Source organism: Nanorana parkeri, unplaced genomic scaffold (genome assembly GCF_000935625.1).
Source record: "Nanorana parkeri isolate BGI_ZX_2015 unplaced genomic scaffold, ASM93562v1 scaffold135, whole genome shotgun sequence".
NCBI classification, from domain to species: Eukaryota; Metazoa; Chordata; class Amphibia; order Anura; family Dicroglossidae; genus Nanorana; species Nanorana parkeri.
Window position 1 is genome coordinate 9,480 of NW_017306403.1, and position 26,503 is coordinate 35,982.

Consider the following 26,503-nt stretch of genomic DNA (forward strand, 5'->3'; position numbering starts at 1 on the left):
TTCAGTTTAAAGCTGTCCATACACGGTTTTCATTTTTGACACTACTGGAATTGAATTTCGACCGATTAAGCAGGAAAGTGACAAAATTTGATCTTTGAATAACAAGCTATTAACAGCTTTCGCTTCAGTGTAACGTTTTCTCAACTTCAAGTGAATGGATTTAATGGATCACGTGACCCCCTAAACCAAAAGGCTCCTGGGTTGCATGAGCCAATACCTTCTACAGGCCCCACAAGCACCAAATGACAGACACTACTTGCACGCCGTTCACACCTTTAAATTGGCGCCTCCGTACAGTCTCCTGGCGAGAAGGCGCCCTGCTTTGATTGCCACTGGCGTCAATTCCCACTTTCCATCCAGGATATCTCCAATGGCATACACAGAAGGCACGTTGGTCTGTTCCTCGTCATTCACCGGAATCTTGCCATTTCTAAAAAGGAAGAAAAAAAAAAGACCGAACACACATAAGGGGTTAGTGAAGTCATTTTGCAAGTCCATTACTCATAAAAAAGGAAACCGAATCACACCAAAGTCATTCACTTGCGAGTATTTTTTAATGTAAGCATTGTGTATCCGCTAAAGCCGATTGTAAGAGACCTTATAATAATGTGTTCTAAAGTGACCTGACTGTACAACAACCTTTATTCCCACACACATTAAGAAAGCACCAAATGTTGAGTGGAGGTCACAGGGTAACAAACACAAATAGAGGAAGAAGGATCCGCAACAAGTTTCTGCTTTAATAGTCGCTATTTTAGTGACCCGCTTCCTGCAAAGCCGGCCCCCACAGCAAGGCTTTCAAATCAAGAAGACTTAGGCTTCGTAAAGGTAAGGCTTCGTAAAACGTAAAGGTGTGAACGGGGCCTTACCTTTCATTTAGGGTAACACCGATTTTCTCCAAGCCGATTTTTCTAGTGCAGGAGTCTCTGCCTACGGCAACCAGTACCTGCAAGAACCACAAAAAAAGTTTATACAGTAAAACATTAAAAATGGAAGAAAAAAAAAATGACCAGCCCAAAGATCACTTACTGTATTATATTCCCCTTCGATGATCTGATCGCTTTCAGTGGACTTTGCAACGACTCTGAGCCTCCCTGGCATCCCGGGCTCCAGCTGTTCCACCTGTGGGGGGGATCAGTTACCGTGTTAATTACTCTGAAAAGGGACATCTCACTCTGCGCCTTTTGCTGCACCAAAAATTACACCATTTATAAAAAAGGTAGATCACTGTATCCCCTAGACGATGACAACACGACTAGAGCGACTGTTAGAGCTGAAAGATCTTTGCTGCTCTCCCTGACTTAGAAGAGCAATACACAATACTGGAGATGCCTCATTTTACTCCTGGGGCAGTGAAGCTGGACATGCGTAGCTTCATGGCAAGTCAAGTCATTGCTCCTATAAAAGTATAGGAGCACAGAACCCAATGCACTGGTACACAGTTGTGAATGACTAAGCTATGACTAAGGCCAAGTAAGGCAGAAATGCGTCAGCGGTTGTGCTTTGTATAGATGAATGTGGAATAAAGTTTGAATTTCTTTGGAAGATCATCGTGTGCCGGTTCCACAGTTTTTGACACAGTTGTGAAGACTTGACCAGCTAGTCACAAGGGAGCAGCGGGTGAAGAGAGAGCAAGATCCTTTCTGATCTCTCCCCCCATCCTGTCATTCAAAAGTCCATTTGACAAATTAGTGACTCAGCCAGGAATGTTAAGCCAATTAGAGTAGCAGTGACTTCGCCCCTTGCATCATGTGGTAGTGCTCAGACCACGCAACTGTCTATGCCCGCACACTGAATCATGAGGAGGTCACATGCCCCCCATACCCTAAAGCTCTGGGCATTTTGCATCGGCAGCCACAGAAGGAGAGGCAAGTATATGTTGGACCGGAGGTGGCCTTTGCACAGACCTGACACTTTGCACTGAAATCGACAAGGTAATGGGCAGCACAGTGGCGTAGTGGTTAGTGCTTCTGCCTGGGGTTCCCTGGTTTAAATCAAAGGAGTTTGCATGGTCTCCCTGTGCTTGCGTGGGTTTCCTCCAATTTCCTCCCACACACCAAAGACATGCTGGTAGGTTAATTGGCTCCTGGCTAAGTTGGCCTTGTATGTAAGCATGTGAGGTAGGGAACTTAGATGGTAAGCTCCTTGGGGGGCAGTTACTTACGTGAATCTGCACTATGTAAAGCTCTGTGTAAATTGTTGGCGCTCTATAAATACCAATAATAAATAATAATCAGGTTCTCCAAGACAAACACTTGCTCTGGAGTTGGGCTTTGACTTAAACAGGAATAGTTTTAAGGGAGAAAATGACTTCTATTCGCACGAGCAAAGGAGTGCAGCAGTTTGCAGAGAATGTTAAACATCAGAATAAAAATTCTTACAGAAGTTGGTACAAATTTCTTGATGAACTTCACGCCATGCGATTCCATGTAGGCGCCGGCTTTCTCTGCCATCTCCTGGTCAAAGCCACGAAGAAATATAGATCGCACCATGACTGTCACATCCAAGCCTATACCAGCCAGAAAACCGGCACATTCCAACGCCACGTAGGAGGCACCGACCACCAGCGTCTTCCCGGGGCAATACGACAGAGAGAAAAGGTCATCACTGTGAGGAAGACAAAAAGGACAAACACAATTAACAAGAAGCGATTTAGTAACTGAACGTTAATGTGACCTTTCTGCAGCCATTACATCCCTACTAGTAGTAACATTCAACTAGATCTGAAAGGTTGAAAACGTTTCGTAGCTTCTCCAAGTCACTTCAGTTCTACCATTTCACCATGGGATGGTTAGATGTGCATTGTCCAACAGAATGGGAGGTGTGAATGTTGTGGAACCCCCTCCCCCTCTGTTCCAATTGCATAACCCCATTCTTTGTGTCTGTACAGGGGGCTAAAAATGTATATTGTCAAACTCTCCAGGGCAGAGACATTATAACAGCATTATATTATGTGGATGACAGATGGTGTTAACCCCTTCATGACTGAGGCCCTTTTTTCCATTTTTGCACCCATGTTATATTCCACATTTTAGGCCAGAAAATGACGTAAAACCCCCCAACATTATATATTTTCTGAATCCCAAGACCCTATAGAATAAAATGGTGGTAGTTGAAAATTTTTATGTTGCGCAATATTAGCGCAACTCCTTATTAAACCCCAAAATTTAGTGACAAATTTAATTAAATGCCCCAAAACACAACAAATTACCCATTTTTTAAATGAAATATAAAAGATGAGGTTACAACGAGTAAAACGATACCCAACATGCCCAGTTTACAGATTGCGTGCGACCGTGAAACGGCGAAAAACTGCAGTACCCCAAAAAGTCAATAAAAGACACTTTAAAAGCCCCCACAGGTCATCAATTTAGAGATACCCCAAAATACTGGCCCTAGAATTATTGCTCTCACTCCGGCGTGCGCGGCGATACCCAACATGTGTAGCGCGTTCGTCGTTTTCATGCGTAGGCGCACCCGACGCGTGTTTACGTGGCGACGCGCGTGCTCGCGGGGGCGGGGGACTTTTACATTTTTTTTTATTATTATTAGATTTATTTTATTTCATTTTAATTTTAAAAACTTTTTTTTTTTTTTTTTTACTTTACTTTGACTGCTATCACATGGGGGGGCTTGCAAGCCCCCCCATGTAATAGCAGATGGTGGTGACAGGTACTCTTTAAGGTGATGCTGGGGGTCCAAAAGACCCTCAGTGTCACCTTTACACTGGAAATAAGCTATTGAAGTGCAGATCGCACTTCAATAGCTTATAGCTGGGCTGCAGGAGCCCAGAACTGACAGCCCAGGGACCGGAAGTGATGCAATCTGCATCGCTCCCGGTCCCATAGAACGGGGAGGGGATCGATGAACGGAAGTTCGTCGACCTCCTCCCCAGCTCCCCGCGGACACAAAGATCGCCGGTCCCTGGCCCGTAGGAGGGGCAACGGAGCCCGGGAAGCACGGCGGGGGCGTCCGGCGGGGGGGGCGGCCCCTTCTTCGGGATGCAGAAGCGATCTGGCGACAGGTAAGTCGCCAGGATCGCTTCTGTTGTAAAGCCGACAGTCGGCTCTACAAGTTTAAACAGACTCCCGGCGGCAAAAGTCGCCGGGAGTCTGTTTAAACAGCCCCGAAGGGGTTAAAACAGCCCCGAAGGGGTTAAAACAGCCCCGAAGGGGTTAAAGGCCCCCACTCCTGTCCAGGGAAGGCTGTTCCAGTGTGACAGAGGGCCTCTCTTTCATGCCTCGTGTACCAGTTGTCCTCTGTCCAAAATGTGCACCTATGCAGACTTCCTGAAACTAAGAATAGGATTATGTAACTAGAACAGGGGAGGGTCCAAAAATCCTGTTCTTGGACAATCAAAATCTACCACCTACACATCCCAGGACGAACTGCACGCTGCTGGAGATTATCCATATTACATTTGTGGTACAAGTCCAGGCAGCCATCACCTAGTGCAGAAACACCAATGTATGTGCATGCTTGAGGAACTTTACACATATCTTTAAAATAACAAACACACCTTTAGAAATGTTTAGTAATGTCAATCTACAAATGCATACTTCTAGATCATTGCCAGCTTTGTTTTTTTGCATTCTTTATGTTTCTTTTCTTGCCCAGTCTTGGACAGTGGCCATATTTACTAAGGGCAGATTACTAGATCTCCCTTTACTTCCAGGATCTCCGGCACGCGACTAGGACATGTGACTAGGGATGCCGATGCTGAGTATTTGGATGAGTACTCTTACTCGACCAAACGCTCCGTTACTTATCCCTATACCGGAACTTCCTCTGACCGGCAACGCTGCGGGGGAACATGGAGCCAGCTTCCTGGTCAATCAGCATGGAGGCTTCCCGGCCATCAACGGCTTTCCGATAGCCAGGGAAGCCAGCTCCATGCCGATTGGCTGGACCAGCAATGCTCTGCTGATGCAACCTTTCCAGGATGCAATGCGTGGGCACATTACATCATTTGTGCCAGAACCAGACCAGCAGGTAGATGAACTCTTTTTGCAAGTAAATGAAAAACAAGTTGAATTCATGTAATGTGATGTGATTTCATATCAGCATGTAGAGCTGTCTGCTGATGTGATTTCGGTTTATGCCAATTAAAATCACAAACATTTAAAGTGATATTACAGCATAATTTTTTTCTTCATTTCTCCTGTAAAGGAGACCCTCCTTTGCTGGAGGCTGTTGCTTTTTTTTCTGTAAAAGTTTCTAATTCCTCGTTTTCTAGTGGCTCCCCGCAGCGCTCTTTCCTCCGACCCTGCACGGGTGCCACCATTGTTCTAATGGATGCACCCGTGCGCGCAGTGGCTGTGTGTGCGTCCATAGAAACACACACAGCCCTGTGGCAGGCTACGCCCCTTCACTCTTTGATTCATGGCAGAAGGAGCTCCTCTGCCATCAGTATCCTACCCCCGCAACCCGAAAGTTCGGGGAACGGACGATCGCTTCGGGACCGGCGGCAGGGACGAGCGCAGCTGACCGGTAAGTGTGGAGGGGACTGGGGTAGAAAAAAGGTGCTGGGCCGTTTTTACCCTAATGCAGAGAATGCATTAAGGTAAAAAAAACTCCCAGACCTTAACACGACAGAATGGTCACAAGACGGTTCAACATCACATGGAAAAGATGTCAAAAATCTGGACAATACCTTGCAAAACAACAAGCGGTTTAGAAAATCAGCAAAGGGTCAAACTAGAAAACAGATGTCGCCAAGCTTTTTCCTTTCATGTCAAAATTCACACAGATATATAGATCAGAGGTTTAGACAGCCAAACCCAAACCGCTGCAGTTCATTTCAGGGGGACACTAATCATTTGGAGGAGCCGTTCACTTTATTTTTAGACCAGAATAAAAATCGGCAATTCCACTGAAGTAAAACTGTCTGAAAAAATGAGGTCAGCTTTATTTTAGGGAAGCCGATCACTTGTCTCCTGGGATTCTTCCAGCTCTAAATTAGTCTGTGGCGGTCATCTCCGAGGATTGTTTTCATGATGAGCTTTCAGATAATTAATTCCGGCCATTTCATAAAAGGAAATGTTTCTAGAGTATTGGTTTTATAATCCGCAAACCGCAACGGAGAAATGGAAACTGATATTTAGTTGCAGGGTCAGAACAGTGAAATTGCTCCAGCTTAAAGTCCATCTAAAGCAGGGGTGGGCAACCTCTGCACTCCCATCTGTTGGGGGGGAACTACAAATCCCACGATTTAATGCAAGCAGTGTAAATGCCTGAATTGGTAGAGCTCAGACTCGGAAACAAAGCAGCAAAGCCAGCCAGTTGTGGTGTAGTGCTAATGACATTAACACTGAGCATTGCCGATAGGAGGAGAAAGTGTTCTAGACAAGCTGTGCCGTCTGGTCATAGGCTGGTGGAAGGAAAAGACTTAAGTGTAAAAGGTATCCAAAACAATGTTCTTTCCAAGAAGGAAAAACCTCCTGCACAGCTTTTTATTATTAAGGAGATCTATGAGGCGAGTGATTTCCACTCATCCTCATAGATCGAGCCGACCTGTGACAAAGAAGCTGTCACAGGTCGGCTCTATCGATCGGGAAGTGAGCAGAAGCATGCACTGATCGGGTCACTCCGATAGTCTGCCTGCAGTGAGCGGTGACTGGCAGTCACTGGAGGAACAGACGGGGGAGGGTACAGCTGGCTCTGCTTCTCACGCAGCTGGGTGGTTCTCAACAGTAATGTCGGGATCCGTCCCGGTTGCGGCGCTCACAATATATTGTGTGGAATAGTCCCCTATATACTGAGCTTAGGGTCACGGGAGGACGCTAGTATATGTCCTCCTGTTACCCTAAATAGAACTATGGGGAAAAACACCTACCCCATAGCTCTCTTTTTAATGGCTTTTCCAGTTCACTAACCTGACTGGTTGCACAAAAGAAAATATGACCTCAGCACACGATGGATATAGCCCAAATATTTGTTAAAAGCGATTGCATTCCAAATAATGCAGGTGCAGCCTTTGGGGCCATACAGGACATCTTCGCCAGGCATGTGGTGGCATCGCATGATATGGATCCATAGTGTGCTGGTGACATTTTCTGCAATGTTGATACCAGTTCATCAGCTGGGGGTTGCAGCAGCACTCTTATTGCAGGAGTCTCCCAGGAAGAAGTGCGATGGGAATATAACTAGTTACCAGTTGTAGAGTCCCTAATGTACCACACACACACACACACACACAACACATTCAGGTGCGTCCTATGCAACTAGCTCCTAGCAAGAAGACAGACTACAATCCCAAATAATAAGATCACAAGAATGAATCATATGATGCCTTTAAGACGTTAAGCAATAAGCCTTCTACAATGGACATGTGATGTTGGGTTTGATTTAATCAGAAGTGGCTGCCTATGATTCATTTCTATGAAGAGCTGGGTAAGCATACTGTAGGTTATGAAACAAGGTAGAAAGTGGCTTTAATCCAATCTGACCGTCATGCTAATCCTTCGGCTTTAATAGCTTGACCCACATAAAGTGTGTCAATTGACTTGCTGCATCCTTGTGCCGGGTCAGCGTCTCAAAGCACAGAAGTCCGAGGATAGCCAAGACCGCCAGAATTCTCATGGCATGAACCATAGCAATCAAAATGTGTTTTTATCATGTCAGTTAAAGAAAATGACATTCGCAGAAAACACACTTCTGAGTTTCCCTTCACTCCAGGTCACCAAAAGGGATGTTTGTGACATGAGCAGGAAATAATTACACACTTGTTAAGCCAAACACACGAGACCTCCCAATACATAACTAAACTGTGTATGAAACAGAAGAGAAGTGAAGAAACTTCTTGCACCACTTCATATGAGGAAAGCGTCTTAGATTACTAAAAAGTGGACTTGAACCCAGGAGTGAAGATTTGCCATCTTGAAGAAAACTAGAGAAATGCTCATTGTGCCTAAGTTGTACCCTAAAAGATTTACCTTTTGTTTTGAAATCCTTCTGTGTGCACTTCCTGTAGGCACACCTGTTTCGTAGCCTTATAGTTGTACATCTGCAGTGTGAGATCATCTAAGGCACTGCTGCCTTAGATGATCTCACACTGTCTCACCATCTAGTCTCACCAGATTTGGAGTGAGGTTTGATGATGCCATTACTGTTCTCCTTGCTGGAGGGGAAGCTGTATCTAAACACCTGCAGTGCAATGTTCTCCCTGCTGCCGCTTCATTCATACTATAGGGACCTGTGCTTTCTCCACCTCCCCTGCAGCTTCTTGATCCTGAGCCTACCAGTCTTTAGGAAATCAGCTTCAACATGAGGAAACAAAGCCTTGCCTCTACCAAGCTGGCCACCTCCACATAGAGCAGAACAAAGCACGGCAAGTTACTAATGGGGAAAGATCAGCTGCAGGAAGTCTACAGGCAATAGTGGAGACTAGTCCTATGCCCCATTTTTTGGGCATAGCTCCAACCGTACAGATCCTCTTTATTGATCAAGTTGACTTTTTTTTTTAAAGGGTTATTCAAGTTTCTTACCAAAATTTGAGCAATTGGAAATCACCCCGACAAATCTGTCCCCTCTCCCCACCATCACTAGTCATACTTTTGAGGGAACCACCATTCCCCACCTGCCGCAGCCGGTGTACTGTCCATACACCAAGCTGCAGCCCCGAGCATTTCGAATTACGTTTGCTAAGAAGCCCTTCTCACCATTTAAGCCCAACGCTGCCGCAAGATTTCCTAAGTAGCATTATCAGCTCTCGCAAGGTTTTTTTTATTGTATTCAAGTTACATATACGGGTTCATGAAGTTCAGTCCTTCTATGTAGAAGTGGGAGGGAATAACCAGTGTGCAATAAACCACCGCAGGACAGTTGGCTTATATTGCACATTACACAAGGCTTTTAGAGACTTCGAACTAATAAGATGAAATTAAACCATAAAACTGTAACAGCAGAGATCAGGGAAATGGCACCACGTCCTCAAGAGATCTTTGCAGTCTGGAATGTATCACATGGTACAGACACAAGGAAGAGATATACCCACCTGGTAATGCAGAATTCTTTATCTCCAGGGACACCGAGGTACCTGGGCCTTTCACCGGTAGCTATTACAAACTTCTCTGCGGTGAAGAAGCTCTCTTTTCCCTTCCTGTTTGTTGCCTAAAAATAAGAGACAGCGTCAGTGAACCTACATTTTTTTTTTTTCCGTAGCACTGGAACAAAATTTTCAACATTTCTTTCATTACTATTACATAGGAAATGGCTGGTCTTTCCTGTCATTTCCCTCTACTAGAGAGGCAGCGCTTTTAACATCGATTCTACAGCTTCAGAGTTGTCACTCTTTGCGCATGCTCCAGATTTGCCCCCCGTGAGGAAGCCATGCTCTGCACTTAGCCCCAGTGTATATGAAAAGAACACATCCCCGGCATCCCTTCAGAGGCATGTTCCTACCTTCTGGCCAATAGGTGCTGCAAACCTCGAGAAGCGGATCGGAGTGTAATCAACCAACTGATCAGCAGGTAGCTGCACGTGGGTGGACAAGCCGCTGGATCACCAGGGTAGGGATTACCTTATTCCTGGGAAGTGTGTGTCGTGTCCCCCCCACCCCCGTGGAATACTATGCTGCTCCTGCGTTTTACCTACGGCATCACTTTTTATTTGCATAATCCAAACTTCCTTCTGAAACGCGTCAAGACACCCCTGAAGTAACCCAGATTGTGGTCCTGCTTTGAGATAATTGCATGACATTGTCTTTTACTATGTCGTTATGTATAGAGTTGTACGTTACCATTTTAGACAAGCACGATACAATATCGTTTATTGATTTTATGGTCTTTAGCACATTTAAAACCCTCTCTCTACATACTTAGGGGTTACAGCAGATTGCACAGCTAAAGACTGCACCAGCCAGTGGCCAGGAGGAAGAAACATGCTTTCTTTTAGATCAGACTTGGGTGCGCAGCTTTAACTGTCAACTTTCATCGGTACGGTACTAGCATACACCCACCACAAGTGTCCTCGCTGATCATTCACGAAGGTGCCAAGCTGCAACACCTGACCATTTCTTGGCAGAGGGCAGACCAGTACAATGCCTCTTCCATGTAGGTGCCCCACAATCTGCATAGTGAAGCTGCTCTATACGGTAACTCACAAGGGCTGCGGTAAAGAAATTAGTTTACCTTTATTTTATGTGGTTCAACAAACTCCGCGTATGCGTTTTCATATCGAACATTCTTGTCCCGCAGAGAGACTCTGTAGCCCCAATTTAAAGAGCCAATGTAATCCTGAATATTCTGTCGCATTGTATCCCAGTTGTGCTGTACTGTAGGTAAAAAACACAACAACATGTATTTTAAAAGTGACCATTATTTATGGATTACTACTTAGAATTAAAGCTGAACTCTTGAAAAAAGCAAATATTGCCAAATACAAGAGCCATGTGTATTCTTCCTTGAATTTGTGGGAGCTTTGTGTATTTCTTCCACATCTGTGCAGTAATCCAGTGCGAGACTTGGAGCTTCCTGTAATAAAGACCGCTCAGTGCTGCGCTCTCTCCTTGTGCACAGTGACTGATCTCGTCTTCGCCCCCTCCTGTCGTTTTCTGCAGGCTGCTTGTAAAGGGTAGAGCCTGCTGAGCCCCTCTCACAGCTATGCTCGCTGCACAGGCCATGTACAGCACATGGATGTCACTACCAGGGTGTTTTCTGGGTTTCCAAATGCATATGGTGCACACAAATTATTTATATCCTTTGTGACCCTTGAGGAATATATTTAAAATGAAAGTTTTGGTGCCCAGATTGCAGCTTTAAAGCAAAAAAAAAAAAAAAAAATTTCGTTTCTGGATGCAGGTGAGGCGTTTGGACCGCCGAAAGTGGCACCCAACCTTTCGGAATATGGCTATCATCCATTGATCAGATGATCGATGGAGCCGGTGGGAAAATCTTTGTACAAACAAAGCCGGCAGCCAATGAGCTGCAGCTCTGTTCAGGTGAATCAGACTTTGGCCAGTAGATCCCTGTTGGGATACAAAAAAACAGAGGGGTTTCATTGCTCAACGTGCACGAAAAAAAAATAAAAAAAATAGAAGTGTATTGCCAGCTAAAGGCGAATTTACCGACAGGGAAACTCCCTTCATCAAGTCTTGTCCCTTCCATGCTTGAGACTGAAAAGTAAATGGGAAGCCGCAGACTGAGAAGCATGTATACAATTACTATTTTTTAGGGCTGTTACTGATTAAAATTTTGTTTTGGGGGGTGGGGGTGGGGGGGGGAGTCCGGTGAAGTCGATGTCCGTGACGTCACCGGATCTCCGACGGGACTCCCGTAAGACACGGAAGCCGACGGAGAGGTGATTCTCATTTTTGATCAAAAGAATTTTAATCGATCAAAAATTTGAACGATTAATCGAGAAGTTAATCTCGAATTTCCGCAGCCCTACTATTTTTTTTAATGAACACTCACCTGAATAATTTTTTGAAAAAATCTTCCCAGAATTCAGCTTTAACAATGCAAAACGTCTTGTGAAAGTGTGCGACAGGCACGGATGTTGCAATGCAGCGTCTATAAAATGTAAAACTTTACATATTGCATTCTTTATTACCTTGCTCATCATACTCCCAGCCGAACTTCCTGGAGTCTTTCAGCGAATGACCCAAGAGAGCCGCTTGATGCATTAGTTTCTTGGGAATACATCCAACATTCACGCATGTACCACCGAGCCCTGTTTAAACACAAAAGCAGTCATAAAGATTAGCTATAGTACCAGAGAAGCTGGGAGAGATTCAGCATGACTAAGCAGCAACAAAGACAGAGGAAGTCAGAGGAGATAAACAGTCAGTCATTGTTCTCGGCAGTTTATAGACTGGTAACCACATCATCTCACATAGCAGGAAATACAAGGAACAAGTCACCGAAATATTAGGACGGGTCAAGCCATTGTATTTATTAAAGCTGAAAGTTTAATCTGCTTATATTTCGCCTTCCTGCTTCCTCCTTTCCCACTTTCAAAATATGTAATTAAAATGAAGATATGCTATTTAATTTTTTGTGCTTTTTTTTATGCATGTGTAAGCAGATATGGAGCTCAGATTTACTACACAGCAATCTGAAAGTTATTCCACATCCTGACTACACAACACTGACTATAAGTATAACAAATTATAAAAGAACAAAAAAAACAAAAGACTACGCAGGAATGTGAAGAAACCTACCCCATGATGTCCCTAGAGGGGTGGGTACGACGTAATCAAAGACCATGACCTTCTTTCCCAGAGAAGAGGCTTCCTAGAAGATGGAGAATATCTACGATCAATAAATATTACTATAAAAAAGGCCAACAAGATAAAAACAAAACAAAACACATCACTCTGGCCAATCATCTACACCGCAAGGATATTAAACTAAACTCCAAACAGTTTCAAATCTCATTCGGTTGTGGGAGAGTGTACTCAGTCAGGAAGCACAAAGCCGGGTCTGGGACTTGCCCCCCATGCCAAGATTAGACAAAGGAGCAGAAACATGCCGATTAGGTTATTCCTGTGCCATATCTCTCTCCCTCCACCTCCAGTAGGCATGCTTACTGTGTTAGAAGGACAGCATGTGCAAAGCACCAGAGCCCTGAGTCGCTCAGAGTGCTGCCATTCCTCACTGTCTGATTGCTGCTGAATAGTGAAGAGGCTGGGATTGGTGCAAAATCCATTCGCCCAAGCCCACTCGATACAGACCACTACCTCTTCCTCCCAACCAAATTAACTGAGGGGAGGCACATGCTCGGCCACCATGCATCACAAAGTGGCAGGGAACACCCCGCTGCCAGCGATATGGGTTGGGAGGAGGTGGTCAGAGTTTTGAGGGGGCTTGGGCGAACAGAGTTCAAACCAAGCCCAGCCTCATCCCTACTGCTGAACATGTCATTATAGTAAAAGCAAACTAAATTTTGATACAAGACTGAAGATCTCCTGCGGTGCAGCTAAAAATAAAAGCATCAGTGCTATATACACAATGCAGTTGCTGAACTTTTCCCTAACAAATAGCGAGTAGAAGGTTTTGCATACATGTAAATACAATCCCGGGATCACCAGATTCCTTTTGGATGTCTGAGAAAGTATAAAAAAGGTGCCCATACACTGCACGATTCTCGCGGGAAATCCCACGATCGTACGATAATCGTGCAATGTATGGAAGGCGTGCGACCGTTTCTAATGTACGGTCGCACGTCTTTTGTATATCGAGCATGTTGGAAAACCAGCCGAGAATCGTACGATTTTTGGCTGGTTTTTAACATGATCGAGAGATCACTGCCGAACGGGCCAGTGTGCGCACGCACACACTGCCCGTTCAGCATTGCAGTCATCGGAAGCCCGCCCCTCAGGGGGGCGGGCTTGCGATGATCGCAGGTACGATCTGCCCGTCCAAGATGGGCAGATCGTACGTTTTTAAAATTACTTTACAGCAAAGTGTATGGCCACCTTAAGAGTTGCAGTAGACCTTACTACCGGGCGCGGCCTCATTTCCCTGCACTGAAACCCTCAGCTCACATCTGAAGACATGAATGCAATGTCGTGTTTCATTGGACTTGCAGTGGAAGGATTTTCACAGCAAGCAGTTTTATCAGCTTGTGTTTAGGCAGCGAATAGATGGGATTTGCTGGTTGTGTTTGTTTGCAGACAGGTAATGGACACTGAGCAGATATACTCAATAAAAGTGGCATTATACAGCAAACACAATAAACAATCCTTTTATACCTGTATGCTACACAATAATGGCAAAGGTTGAAATGTTTGAGCCATGCAACTAAACTCATTTACAATGCATGCATTACATTGCAATAGGTTGGAGTTAAAGAATGATGTGCAAAAAACACATGGAGGTTGACCACCATACTGCATCCAGATCAAAATTATTTCCGATTACTACCCGTTTCTGGACTTTGCATGTTCTCACCGTTTCCTGGCTTGCAGCGCGAAAAATACTGCACGTTTCATTTTGTCTGGTCTGGAATGCACTGGGCCTGCGGGCAGGTTCAAACCATTTTCTGGACCAGAGCTGGGCCGGAAAGTGGTGTGAACCTGCTCAAAAGGGTGAAAAACAAGCCCTTTAACTAACCAGTGTGAACATACACTATATGGGCAAAATGTTGTTGACATCTGAACCATCCCATTCCAAAACTATGGCCATTGATGTGGAGCTGCACCACCTCTACCCTTTACAGGCATAACAGGTTCAACCCTTCTGGGAAGACTTTGGAGCGTGCCTGGAAATTGATCTTCATTCAGCAAAAGAACATTTGGAAGGTCAGGTACCGATGTTGGACGAGAAGTCTTAACCAGCGTTCCAATTCATCCCAAAAGTTCAGTAGAGTTGAGATCAGGGCTCTGTGAAGGCCACTTGAGTTCCTGCACACCAAACTGGTCACACCATCTCTTTATGGAGCTGGCTTTGTGCACAGGGGCACAGTCATAATGTAACAGAAAAGTGTCTCTCTTTTGCCACCACGTTAGAGGGGCACAAATGTCTGTGTATGCCATCGTATTAACAGCACCCTTATAGGTGGGAAATCTTCAGTAATATGCATCTCTGAAGATGCAATAATGACAAAGCTGCTGGCAGGCGAGTCCACAGCAGGGAGATGCTGATATTTGACACATCTAAAGTGTTGGAGGCTTTCTTTTTAGTAAAAAAAAGGCTCTATAGCCGTATAGCTCTGCAAGACTGAAGAAAAAAACCCGCACAAGTCTACCTATGGCAGCAAGACAATACGCTCCCAGTCAGGGCTGGAAAAAACTGAACCCAGAAAACCACAACAGTTTAGTTGATGAATGGAAACTGTGCCGTGTTAAGACGCTCTGCGTTATACAACTATTAACCATAAAAAGAATTGCAAAAAAAATGTAGAAAAACCGCTCACTAAACAGGATGGTTACGAGATTATATTTCTAGAGCTGAAAGCAAGACCGACCCGTACATAGGAATCTGTACACAAGGGAACTAACAATGAGCAGCGTGAATAATACATCTCTATGCAAGAGACCCCTGTAAAAAAAATATTACAGGTAGCCCCCGGTTTGCGCCTTTTTGGGTGGTCACGTGACCGCCATTGAAACCACTGCAGAGTCGGCGTCATCTAGAGTATCCTTCATCTGCAGACCTCAGCCATGGAAGGATACACAGGGGGACCTATCTGCAACTCCACGTAGCTACAGTACAGAATCTCCAACTGCTCGGGACGGGTCTCTTCTCAGTGAGATACCTGTGGACACTTACAGACTTGGAGATATGGAGGTGCTTAACCACCCTGGCGTTATGATTATCTCAGTATTTTTTCTTTTAATTTCTTGCCGGCTCTGAACCCCTGCAATGCTGGTGCTCGCAGGGAACGAACCCGAAAGACGCCCAAGTGTGGCTCGGGGTTAACGCTTTTGGTACGGGAAAATTTACCCCCGAGCCACACTCGGGATTACCGCCAGGAAGGTTAAAGTGACCTTCTCGTCTCATGCTGGGGGAGAACTTCCCTTTGCACCTGAGTGCCTCTTCCTGTAGTGCTGGCTAAGGTTGTGAACCTGCACACAGACACCATGTATCCATTCCAGAGACAAGGCAGTCTGCTGCAAAACAGAAGTTCTCCCCCGGCATGAGAAGAGATACGGATTTAAAAAGGAAGAGCAGCAAAGAGAAGGGAAACCACCTTGGATTACAGTAAGGCGCACATTACAGTATTGGTTTATGTTAAAAAATCTGAGGGTTTAATGTCACTTAAGGCTGCGCTGGGGGTACACTTGGAGATGATCTGGTGGCACAGGGATAGATTTGGAGACACTGTACACAGGCACATAGAGACATGCTCGTGGCACAGGGGTACCCCTGGAGATAGAGGCACATGGGTGCATGCTGGTGGCACAGGTACACTTGGACATATGGAGGTTCTTCAGTTGCTGTCCCTGCTTGCTGCCTCTCCTTTTTTGGAGAATTAAACTTGGTTTGATACACATACTGTGCTATGTGGTTATATTATATTGCGTATAATACGGTTTAGCATTCATTTCCAAGCTTTAAAATATAACGTATTAGGACACTTTATGCCATTTGTGAACCGAACTCCCTCACTTCCCATTGACTTACATTATATACTAGGTTTCAATTTATATATTTTTTTTTACAATCATACCTTCAGGAACCTAACCGTGGCGTAAATTGGAGGGTTAGCTGTATATATTTACCTGTCCTGCCACACTCTTTGAGAACTACAGTGCATGGAGAGGACACCTCATCAAACTCTACTGGGGGTGTCCAAATTCTTGGTCCCTGCCAAGCGATGTGGTTCCTTTCACCAGCCCAGAAAACTACATGGCACAGTAGCACATAAATGCCAACTGTTCCAGGATTTCCCAATCCTGCACCTTGTCCCTCTGATGCCACGGACATAGTAGCTGCGCATACACAGCAATTCAAAGAGGCATTATTTTGCGGGTGTCAGGGCCACGAGTGGGCAGTACCAACATATGCAGAGATGAGGTCTGGATGGGAGAAACCTATAAAAAGCATAATATGGCCACACCCACATGGAAGGTGGACACATGAAATACAGATGGGGTTAACAGTATCCCAGGACAATAACGTTAGCAAGCATGGTCACGATGTAGAGAATAGCAGAAGGAACCACAATGCATAATGGGGGGGGACCAGATATCCGATCCTGCCAGAAGTGTGTTGGATAAAAAGAATTATCTTGGCACAATGGACCTTCAAAAGAAAGATCAGTAGAATGGTGGGACAGGCAAGTATAATATCTCTTTGTTGCAGGGAAATTTTTCTACATTAAGTGACATATCACTTTAAGGTTTACTGCAATGATTTTTTCCCCACATAAGTTATCTGTTTCACAATCCTAGAGCTCCCACTCTATGGAGGCAGCCCCGGGTTCACCACATGAATTAGTCACATGATAATCTCCTGAGATAACAGCCTTGGGAGTGCTCCTCAGCAAGTGATCGGTATGCAACCTCAGTTGCTCCTTCTGAGATAAGGAGTACAGATTGACGATTGTCAGGAATGAGTGAAAGTAAAGTCTGATCACACACACATTTTTCTTAGAACTTGCAAAGCCTGCGTCATATTGCCACATTAGTGAACTTCGCGCAGACTTGTTGGGGGAATCCATGTACACAGCAACAGTTCATCCACTGTTCTCCATACAGACTGGAACAACAGGCGCTTAACGTGTTCCCCAACATGTCTAATCTATGCATGTGAAACTCTTCTGACCCTTGAATGCACTCATTATCACTGTGGTTTTGTCCTCTACAGGGCCCGACTCTCACAAGCGAAGCACTGGTCGCTTTTATTGGGACCGCATACAAGATCATCGTAGTCTGATATTTGTTACATCAGAGGATCCTCTTGTCTATGGGTAGTAAAAGTCACCTTCAAGGTGTTCAATTGGAATGGTAAATTTGCTTGAGAAGGTCCATCCTTGGCAATCACAATCAGCCCCGATATCGGATCCCTACCATTCCACAGAATTTAAAGTGGACCTGTACTCAAGTATAACCACCTTTTGCCTTTCCTATAGAAACTTCTGCATGTAAGATCAAAAGAACTAAAAGGCTTCAATCACACAAACATTACTGAAAGTAGTTCCGTCATCAGAACCTTGCTTAGGCTTTCGCTGACGTGACCAGCAGTGTTGGGAACAAACAGCAGCATTTTCTCCAGGAAAGGTATTTAAAGCCCTTTGATGTATCCACCAAAGGCAGCATGGTAAGAGCTATTGACTTTAGAGACTTTATCATTCATGAGGGGATCCGATTAAGGGGTTTGAATATTGAAGGAATATACCGACTTGCGGCCTCTCACAGGTAATTTGTGACAGATTCCACTTAATATGTACAATCAGAACACAACCTTGGTGGACATTACAAAGTCACATTATGGTACCTTGGAACAAGCCAGGCCGCCTGAACCTCCTCCAATGACTATCAGGTCATAATCATAGGTGACGGCGTCCTTGTCCAACAGCTTCTGTAGCGTCCCATCTCTGTGAGCCTAAGAATATGGAATTACAAAACAGGGATCATATTAAAAGAGAAAAGGAATCACAAATACCAATGGTTATCAAAGATATACTGTGTGTGTATCCATCTCTCTTTTTTAAAGGTCAGTGAAATTTCAGCAACAGGTAGGGACTGATGGAATAAGTCCTGGACAGATCTATCAGGACACCAGCATCCTAGAGTTTCCAGCTCGTCCGAGGTTGAACTCTTCCCCATTTACCAAATTACCAGTTGGGGGGATGGACTGACGCTTTAAATGTTTACCAATGTTAGGTCAGAAACCACACCAGAAACTCCGGCAGCTCCATCAGGCAGCACTAGGCCATACGCTTTTTCACCTGTTACTTCTATAAATTACCTGAAGTGTTTTATCACATCCTCCGACGTGTGTTTTATTTACAAAGACGCTGGGAACGGTTCTCAGCCCAGTTAATTCATGGAGGACTTCCTGAATGCTGCTGCCATCATCTACAATAGAAATGACAATGGTTATGTTAATGGTCAGAAAAAGATTACGAATTTAAATGTGTAAAAAAGAAGTATATGTTGTCGTCTTTCTTAGCGAATCATAGCCATGGAATAAGTAAGCAGACAATGACCAGGAAATGCCCAACCTGCATGCTAGTCTGAAGGTAGTGATGGACTCCGGGGGGGGGGGGGGACGGGACACGGTTGGGCAACCCTCACTGCCAGGGAACAAGCATCTTCTAAATCAGGTCAGCAACTGGAGCATCAGCAAGAAGGGAAAAGCAACAGGTTCACTTTCACTTAGTCCTCCCCAACAGCACAATTTTTTTTCCTTTTACCTTCCTTCATCCACAAGGAGTTAAAGGAACGCTCACTGAAAGCTACGACACTGCGAAGGACTTCCTGTGTGACAATGTTGGTTAGCCCAATGCTTTCACATGGAGTCAGCCACATACCCCTCCACATTCGGAAGTACCGGGAATGCCCTGTGGCTCCCAACATTGAATAGAGTGGTGGGCAGTCAAGAAAAGTAAATAAAAACACCTCTCTTGCTTTACCCTAATTTGCTTGTTTCACGACTGGACAAAGCACGGTCTTGCTTTAAGTTATTTTCCTTGTAATAGGGAGACAGCTAATGTTAAATTCACCCCATTCAGTACTAACCCTTCACCTGAAATATGTTGGCAGTCATAGGCCTGCTGTTCACGATTATGAAATGAGGATATTACCCTCAGGCCCTGACATCTGCTATGTTACCTGAAACAGGAACGGCTGCACACGGGGCCAGTAATAGGAGGCTAAAAGGAACATTTCTCAGTGTAGCACCTACCTAGGATGGGGTCTACACTCACTCCAGAGCATGACTAGAGGAACACACCATGACTAGAGGAACACACCATGACTAGAGGAACACACCATGACTAGAGGAACACACCATGACTAGAGGAACACACACACACCGTGTTTATACTTCTATCTATATAAAGAAAGATAGACTGAGCTCCATCGAAACGTTGACACAAAAATGCCCATGCTTCGACTTATCTCCGCTGCAAGACCGTGGGTGCCTCTCTATCTACTTTGGATTTGTATGGATATTTTTGTGGATGTCCAACTGGGCATCCACAAATAAGAGTGCGGAGGCTTCCTCTGGGACTTATATAAATATGAAATCACCTGCACTCCACACACTATATTGCCAAGAAGTAGGGAGCCTGTGTGGCCCTGAAACGTTGGCTGTATGACGCATGTGACAATTTAATAAAAAGTGCTTTACTTCTTGCACATATCGAGTGCTGGTGACTTCTATTATGTAATATAAATAATACACACAGAAAAATATTCGCTTTTCTGAAGTTACCTTGGAGTTGGGTGATGTGATTCAAAACTCAAGGAAGTTGAATCTTGCCCAACCACACGAGAGCCATTTTGTTAGCTGAATGTACATTATTACTACTACGTTTTGTTAGCTGACCCAGCACTCTACTACTACTCATGTTCTATCCAGGCAGAAAAAGGTCAGTTTTATGTAAGCTTCTTTACCTCTGCACATGTAACGACACACCAGAAACCGCAGCACAATGATTCAACATTTTCTGGAAGCAGGTGAAGGTCGTTAGCTCCACACGTCAAACATTAATAGGAAGGACTAACTAGACAGGCAAGTTTACAGAGGCAATTATCTTTATGAAATATCTTACCACATTCATCCAGCTCCAGCGCAACATATTCTTTGCCCAGCGAGGTAAAGAGTTCTTTTACCTTTAAGATGAACAAAAAAAAAAAAAGAATCATTGTATTTTTTTAATAAGAAATGTAGATGTCATCTTATAAACTTTCAGTGAGATTTACGGTGTTCCCAGCTACAGGAAGCATCTCTAGCCTCCCTACTGGACCTGTATGTTATAGAAATCACAATACAGCTGCTGAATTTAGACTGAGCTTCTCTGAGGTCCCATTCACACCACATCATCTCCAGACCAGATTGTTTCCGGTACCAAAATGCATCCTAATGTATTCCTATGCTATTTCTGGCCTCTTCACACCAGCCCAGTCCAGTCTAAACCAGACCAGAAAAATACTGCATGTCTCATGTCTGGTCTGCACTGGAACTGCAAGTAGGTTCACACCATTTTCCAGACCAGATCTTGTCTGGAAAATGGTGTGAAGCTGCCCCCAAACTTTTTTTTTTTTTGACAATACAAAATGGAAAAACGATCTAAATCTTTTGTCCAAGTGTGTATAAAGGTAACTTTTTTTTTTTTTAATTTTCAAGATTATTTGGGCTATAAGCTTTTACAAGACTATGTTGTTGAACCACAAGTTCAACACCTTACTCAGAATTGACGATACATGTAGTAGCTGTACTAATATATATATATATATATATAAAAAAAAAAAGAATAAAAATCGCACTAAATAATGGAAATTGTACTCAAATGTGCAGACATGCTGCTTAACAGAATGCCATAGAAAAAGCACAGATGACGTTTACTCTAGCATGGTGTCTGACTGCAAAAATCACCAGACGATAATGCAGAATTCATCCCTGCAGGAAGCTGTATTCAGACCTAACTTTCTACACATTATATGTAGAGTAATCTTCTAATCTATCTTCCAAGACAAAACTTAAGGATTTCCTGCTACTACCAAAAACCCAACAAGCCCTCAAATATGCAGGTAAGATCTGAATTATTAGCTCCAGGTGATTAGGGTCAAAGGAAGAAAACGCAGATGACAATACATTGTACCTGTAAACATCCCTCTCAGCCAAACACCCAGTAATTGCCCAACTAAAGCTTGGCTATTACAATAAATATTTTCCATCATATCAATACCACACTTTGATGTAACAATACTGTAAAGGTGCCCATACACCTTACGACCATCGCAAGACCTTTGTCTTGCAATGGTCGTAAGCTCATTGAAAGCTCGTACGATCTGCCCATCTTGGACGGGCAGATCGTACTTGCGATCATCGAAAGCCCGTCTTGCTGAGGGGCGGGCTTCCAATGACCGCAGCGAGGGGCGGGCTTCCGATCACTGCAAGTGGGCATGCGCACACCGGCCCGCTCGGCAGTTGTCGAACAAGCAGTACGATTCTCGGCGGGTTTTCAAGCCTGCTTGTTCGACGGAAGACGTGCGACCTTACAGTAGAAACGGTCGCACGCCTTCCATACACCGTACGATCGTGGGATTTCCCGCGATTCTCGTATGAGAATCGTACAGTGTATGGGCACCTTCACTGTTCTTTTAACTTCAACGCACGCAAAGGCCAACCACCTTTCCTCTGCCACAGAGACAGACATTCATTTCTATTGGACCGGCACCATGTCTGCACACTACCGTAGATGTTCCCAGTTGCAGTCAAATTAAAAACACTGCAGAGGGCTGTACAGGCCGAGACAGTGCTACTGACTGACTTCAGAGGTCTGTTATTTACCTTCGTATGTGTCCCATCATCAAAGTGCATAGAGGGTATTTCTGGGGCAGGAAGTGCAGGAGCAGAATGTGGACTGTATGAGGTGGAGTATTGTGCTGGGGAGGTATGCCAGCCGGCAGTATTGTGCATGAAGGGTGCTTGTGGGAATGCAGTCAGGCACTACGTGCAGAAGAGGGGCATTGGTGGGAATGCAAGCAGGCAACAAAGTACAGAAAAGGAGTAGCCGGGGAAATGCCGACAGGCCAGAACAGGAGACGAGTGCCGAGGGAACGGCAGGAGGCAGAAAGCGAAGGAGACGAGTGCCGAGGGAACGGCAGGAGGCAGAAAGCGAAGGAGACGAGTGCCGAGGGAACGGCAGGAGGTAGAAAGCGAAGGAGACGAGTGCAGAGGGAACGGCAGGAGGCAGAAAGAGACGAGTGCCGAGGGCAGCAGTATGTGCAGAACAAAGCTTGAGGGAATGCCGACAGGCTGCAGTATTGTGCAGGAGAGGAGTGCTAAGGGAATGCCAACAAGCAGTATCAGGGGTGTTGACATTTTCTTAAAAACTCCTTGACCAAGGAGTGTGGGGCCAATCTACTTGCCCCTCATGATAATCTACTTGCCCTAAAAAAAAAAAATTGTATTAAGGCGAGAACAGGGGACGAGTGCCGAGGGAACGGCAGGAGGCAGAAAGCGAAGGAGACGAGTGCCGAGGGAACGGCAGGAGGCAGAAAGCGAAGGAGACGAGTGCCGAGGGAACGGCAGGAGGTAGAAAGCGAAGGAGACGAGTGCAGAGGGAACGGCAGGAGGCAGAAAGAGACGAGTGCCGAGGGCAGCAGTATGTGCAGAACAAAGCTTGAGGGAATGCCGACAGGCTGCAGTATTGTGCAGGAGAGGAGTGCTAAGGGAATGCCAACAAGCAGTATCAGGGGTGTTGACATTTTCTTAAAAACTCCTTGACCAAGGAGTGTGGGGCCAATCTACTTGCCCCTCATGATAATCTACTTGCCCTAAAAAAAAAAAATTGTATTTAACCGTGCTAAGAAGTGCTTCTCATTGGTCGGGTGACCGAGCTGACCAACCAGTGCTCGCATTTTGTGGGTGAAATTCTAAATCCATAGAGCAGGGCTGCACTGGACAGCACTCTGCGGAGCAGATAGTACACCCGTACCGGCAGAGGGGAAGCACTGTTCATCGTAAGGCAAGCATAGCAGGGTGGAGAGGGGGCCAGATTTGATCGGGTAACTCCATTTTTCCAAATTACTTGGGGAAAGTAAACTTACCCTTAATGCGCACTGTGGCCATCACAATATGGCACAGTGTAATGGGGGCAGCACTCACAATGACCTACGCATGCAGATGGGACGGCAGGGTTCTTTAATATTTTACCTTTTTTAAAAGGTTTATTTATATTATCTTTTACTTTTTATTATTTATCCCCACCCCACCCCTAGCTCCTGCGTAATAGCAATAAAGTTAACAAGCCCCTGAGTGATAGCATTCGGAGGCGACATGTTCTCTTTATGGAACCTGACACCTGCAATACAGGAGTTCTAGTGTGCTGGATCTCCTGTGACGGTTGTGACCGAAAGGGTGCAAGTACAGCGATCTTGTCTCAGTTTACATGGAGCAGACCGCAAAACAAAAGGTCTCTGGTCTGGTCCCCGCTCTCCATCCTCAACTAATATGCCGTGGTCAAGGGACCCCGAAAACCACGGCGGGGGAGGAAGGCAGCAGGCTTATAACAAGTGGTCTCAGCAACACCTGTCCAGCGCCAGGAACTGCATGTCCCGGGCGTCGGGTGATAGGAATTCGACACCCCTGAGTATGCTCTGTAGAGGGGTGCCAATAGGATGCCAGTGTGCCGTACGGTTGAAGAGGTGAGCCGAGGACAGGATATGGATGAAAGATCTTCCCGAGATCCTCTTATGTGGATGAGAGCTGCCTCAGTTCAAGACACTGCAACACCCACAATGGATCCGCTCCCCATGACCCCCTCGTCTAGACTAAGTCCCACCATAGAGATTAGAGCAGAGTCTGTTTTTAATGTTAGACAAGAAAGAGGAATCGATTTCGAAGGGAAATACTTATTGATGCCGATATGTACTCAGGAGAAATACTCTTTAGTTACTAGAAGCGGGGTTTCCTATGGTGACTTGCATGGGTGTGAAATTTGTTTACTGTCCCCTCCACGTGCGCTTTCCCTGCCAGACATAAAACTGTTCAACCGCCTGCAAAATCCCTTTGCTCTACCTTTTAATGACAATGCGAGAAAATGCTGAAAAGGCATAAAAAGGGAAAATAAAAAATCCACCATGCGCTAGAAGATCAAGCTTCAGCCGCCATTCCTGGGCAGGAAGATTTACCCACCTCCCTGAATGACAGAAAGGGAGTGAATAGACCAGGTGGTCCCTCCACGGCACGCCGAGACCTGAGGTCCCCCCTCCACGGCACGCAGAGACCTGAGGCCCCCCTCCACGGCACGCCGAGACCTGAGGTCCCCCTCCATGGCACGCAGAGACCTGAGGCCCCCCTCCACGGCACGCCGAGACCTGAGGTCCCCCTCCATGGCACGCAGAGACCTGAGGCCCCCCTCCACGGCACGCCGAGACCTGAGGTCCCCCTCCATGGCACGCAGAGACCTGAGGCCCCCCTCCACGGCACGCCGAGACCTGAGGTCCCCCTCCATGGCACGCAGAGACCTGAGGCCCCCCTCCACGGCACGCCGAGACCTGAGGTCCCCCTCCATGGCACGCAGAGACCTGAGGCCCCCCTCCACGGCACGCCGAGACCTGAGGTCCCCCTCCATGGCACGCAGAGACCTGAGGCCCCCCTCCACGGCACGCCGAGACCTGAGGTCCCCCTCCATGGCACGCAGAGACCTGAGGCCCCCCTCCACGGCACGCCGAGACCTGAGGTCCCCCTCCATGGCACGCAGAGACCTGAGGCCCCCCTCCACGGCACGCCGAGACCTGAGGTCCCCCTCCATGGCACGCAGAGACCTGAGGCCCCCCTCCACGGCACGCCGAGACCTGAGGTCCCCCTCCATGGCACGCAGAGACCTGAGGCCCCCCTCCACGGCACGCCGAGACCTGAGGTCCCCCTCCATGGCACGCAGAGACCTGAGGCCCCCCTCCACGGCACGCCGAGACCTGAGGTCCCCCTCCATGGCACGCAGAGACCTGAGGCCCCCCTCCACGGCACGCCGAGACCTGAGGTCCCCCTCCATGGCACGCAGAGACCTGAGGCCCCCCTCCACGGCACGCCGAGACCTGAGGTCCCCCTCCATGGCACGCAGAGACCTGAGGCCCCCCTCCACGGCACGCCGAGACCTGAGGTCCCCCTCCATGGCACGCAGAGACCTGAGGCCCCCCTCCACGGCACGCCGAGACCTGAGGTCCCCCTCCATGGCACGCAGAGACCTGAGGTCCCCCTCCATGGCACGCAGAGACCTGTAGCCCCCTTCTTTGGCATGCTGAGACCTGCAGTCCCTCTCTATGGCGCACCGAGACCTGTAGTCTCACAATACCATACTGGTAGGGTCTACAGACCCTCAAAAGAACAAAGCATGCTGGGTTATGTGGCCCCTTATGGGAGTAGAAAATGCTGGGACCTGTAGTCCCTAAGAGAAGAGCATCCTGGGATGTGGCCGCTTAGTGAAGCAGAGAATGCTGGGAAACAGAGTCCATGAGTAAAACAGAGCATGCTAGAACAAGTAGCTCCTCAGTGGAGCATGCTGGGGTTTGTAGTCCCTCATCCCAGCCCGGGACTGACTGATCGCGCGCGCGCACACATGACACACAGACAGGCCCAGCCCCCTCACCTGGATGCAGTACGGACAGTAGCTCTTACTGAACACCATCACCGGGTTCTTGTCCACAAGCTCCTGCACCCGGGTCCGGAGCGCATCCTTGCCGGTGGGCGGCATGGCAGCGTTGTTGTGAGTGACCCTTGACAGACGCCGTACTCTGTGTGCCGCGCTCCCTTTCCCGCCCTGCTAGTGATCTGGGCCGGTCACGCCCACCGCTCCTCCTCCTAGGCCTCACGTCACCGAACCACGTGCTCCGCGCAGAATGCCTGGTAATGATGACCAGGCAGAACCACCTGTCACGTGATTTTGAAGGATCGGGCGCGTCTTGCAGTGACGGGGAGGGGTGAGCCAGGGAGGCAAGAGCTGATATGTGTCCATGGCAACTGTCTATCATCACATGTGTCCATGGCAACGGTCCATCATCACATGTGTCCATGGCAACGGTCCATCATTACACTTGTTTATGGCAACAGTCCATGCATCACCCTTGTCCATGGCAGCAGTCCATCCATCACATATGTAAACGACAACTGGCCATCCATTACACATGTCCATGGCATCACATGTGTCCATTAAAATTTCTAGCAAATTTCACTACTCCAGGAAAAGTCAACTCCCTGCCACAGGGAGGAGCTGGTGACCCCCAAGTGTCAGTGCGTCATTGTTCACGGACCCCGGGTGTCAGTGCATCATTGTTTCGGGACTCCAGGTGTCAGTGCGTCATTGTCTTAGGACACCATGTGTCAGGTCGTCACTGTTCTGGGACACCAGGTGTCAGTGCATCATTGTTCTGGGACTCCAGGTG

The 26,503-nt window shown here is 46.6% G+C and overlaps 1 protein-coding gene across 2 annotated transcripts in view; it reads right to left on the reverse strand.

The window, feature by feature from the left end:
* TXNRD3 (thioredoxin reductase 3) overlaps positions 1–25,889 on the reverse strand; it is a 34,773-nt gene extending 8,884 nt beyond the window's left edge. For both annotated transcript variants that reach the window (XM_018553944.1, XM_018553943.1), the window contains exons 1-12: positions 25,711–25,889; positions 20,167–20,227; positions 18,357–18,466; positions 17,883–17,990; positions 12,161–12,233; positions 11,551–11,670; positions 10,131–10,273; positions 8,996–9,111; positions 2,382–2,607; positions 1,030–1,122; positions 870–946; positions 274–430 (exon numbers count right to left, since the gene is read on the reverse strand). In XM_018553944.1, coding sequence (XP_018409446.1) covers positions 274–430; positions 870–946; positions 1,030–1,122; positions 2,382–2,607; positions 8,996–9,111; positions 10,131–10,273; positions 11,551–11,670; positions 12,161–12,233; positions 17,883–17,990; positions 18,357–18,466; positions 20,167–20,227; positions 25,711–25,815 — 1,389 coding nt within the window. In that variant the 5' untranslated portion in view covers positions 25,816–25,889. The remainder of the gene's footprint in view (positions 1–273; positions 431–869; positions 947–1,029; positions 1,123–2,381; positions 2,608–8,995; positions 9,112–10,130; positions 10,274–11,550; positions 11,671–12,160; positions 12,234–17,882; positions 17,991–18,356; positions 18,467–20,166; positions 20,228–25,710) is intronic.
* Between the last annotated feature and the right edge of the window lie 614 nt (positions 25,890–26,503).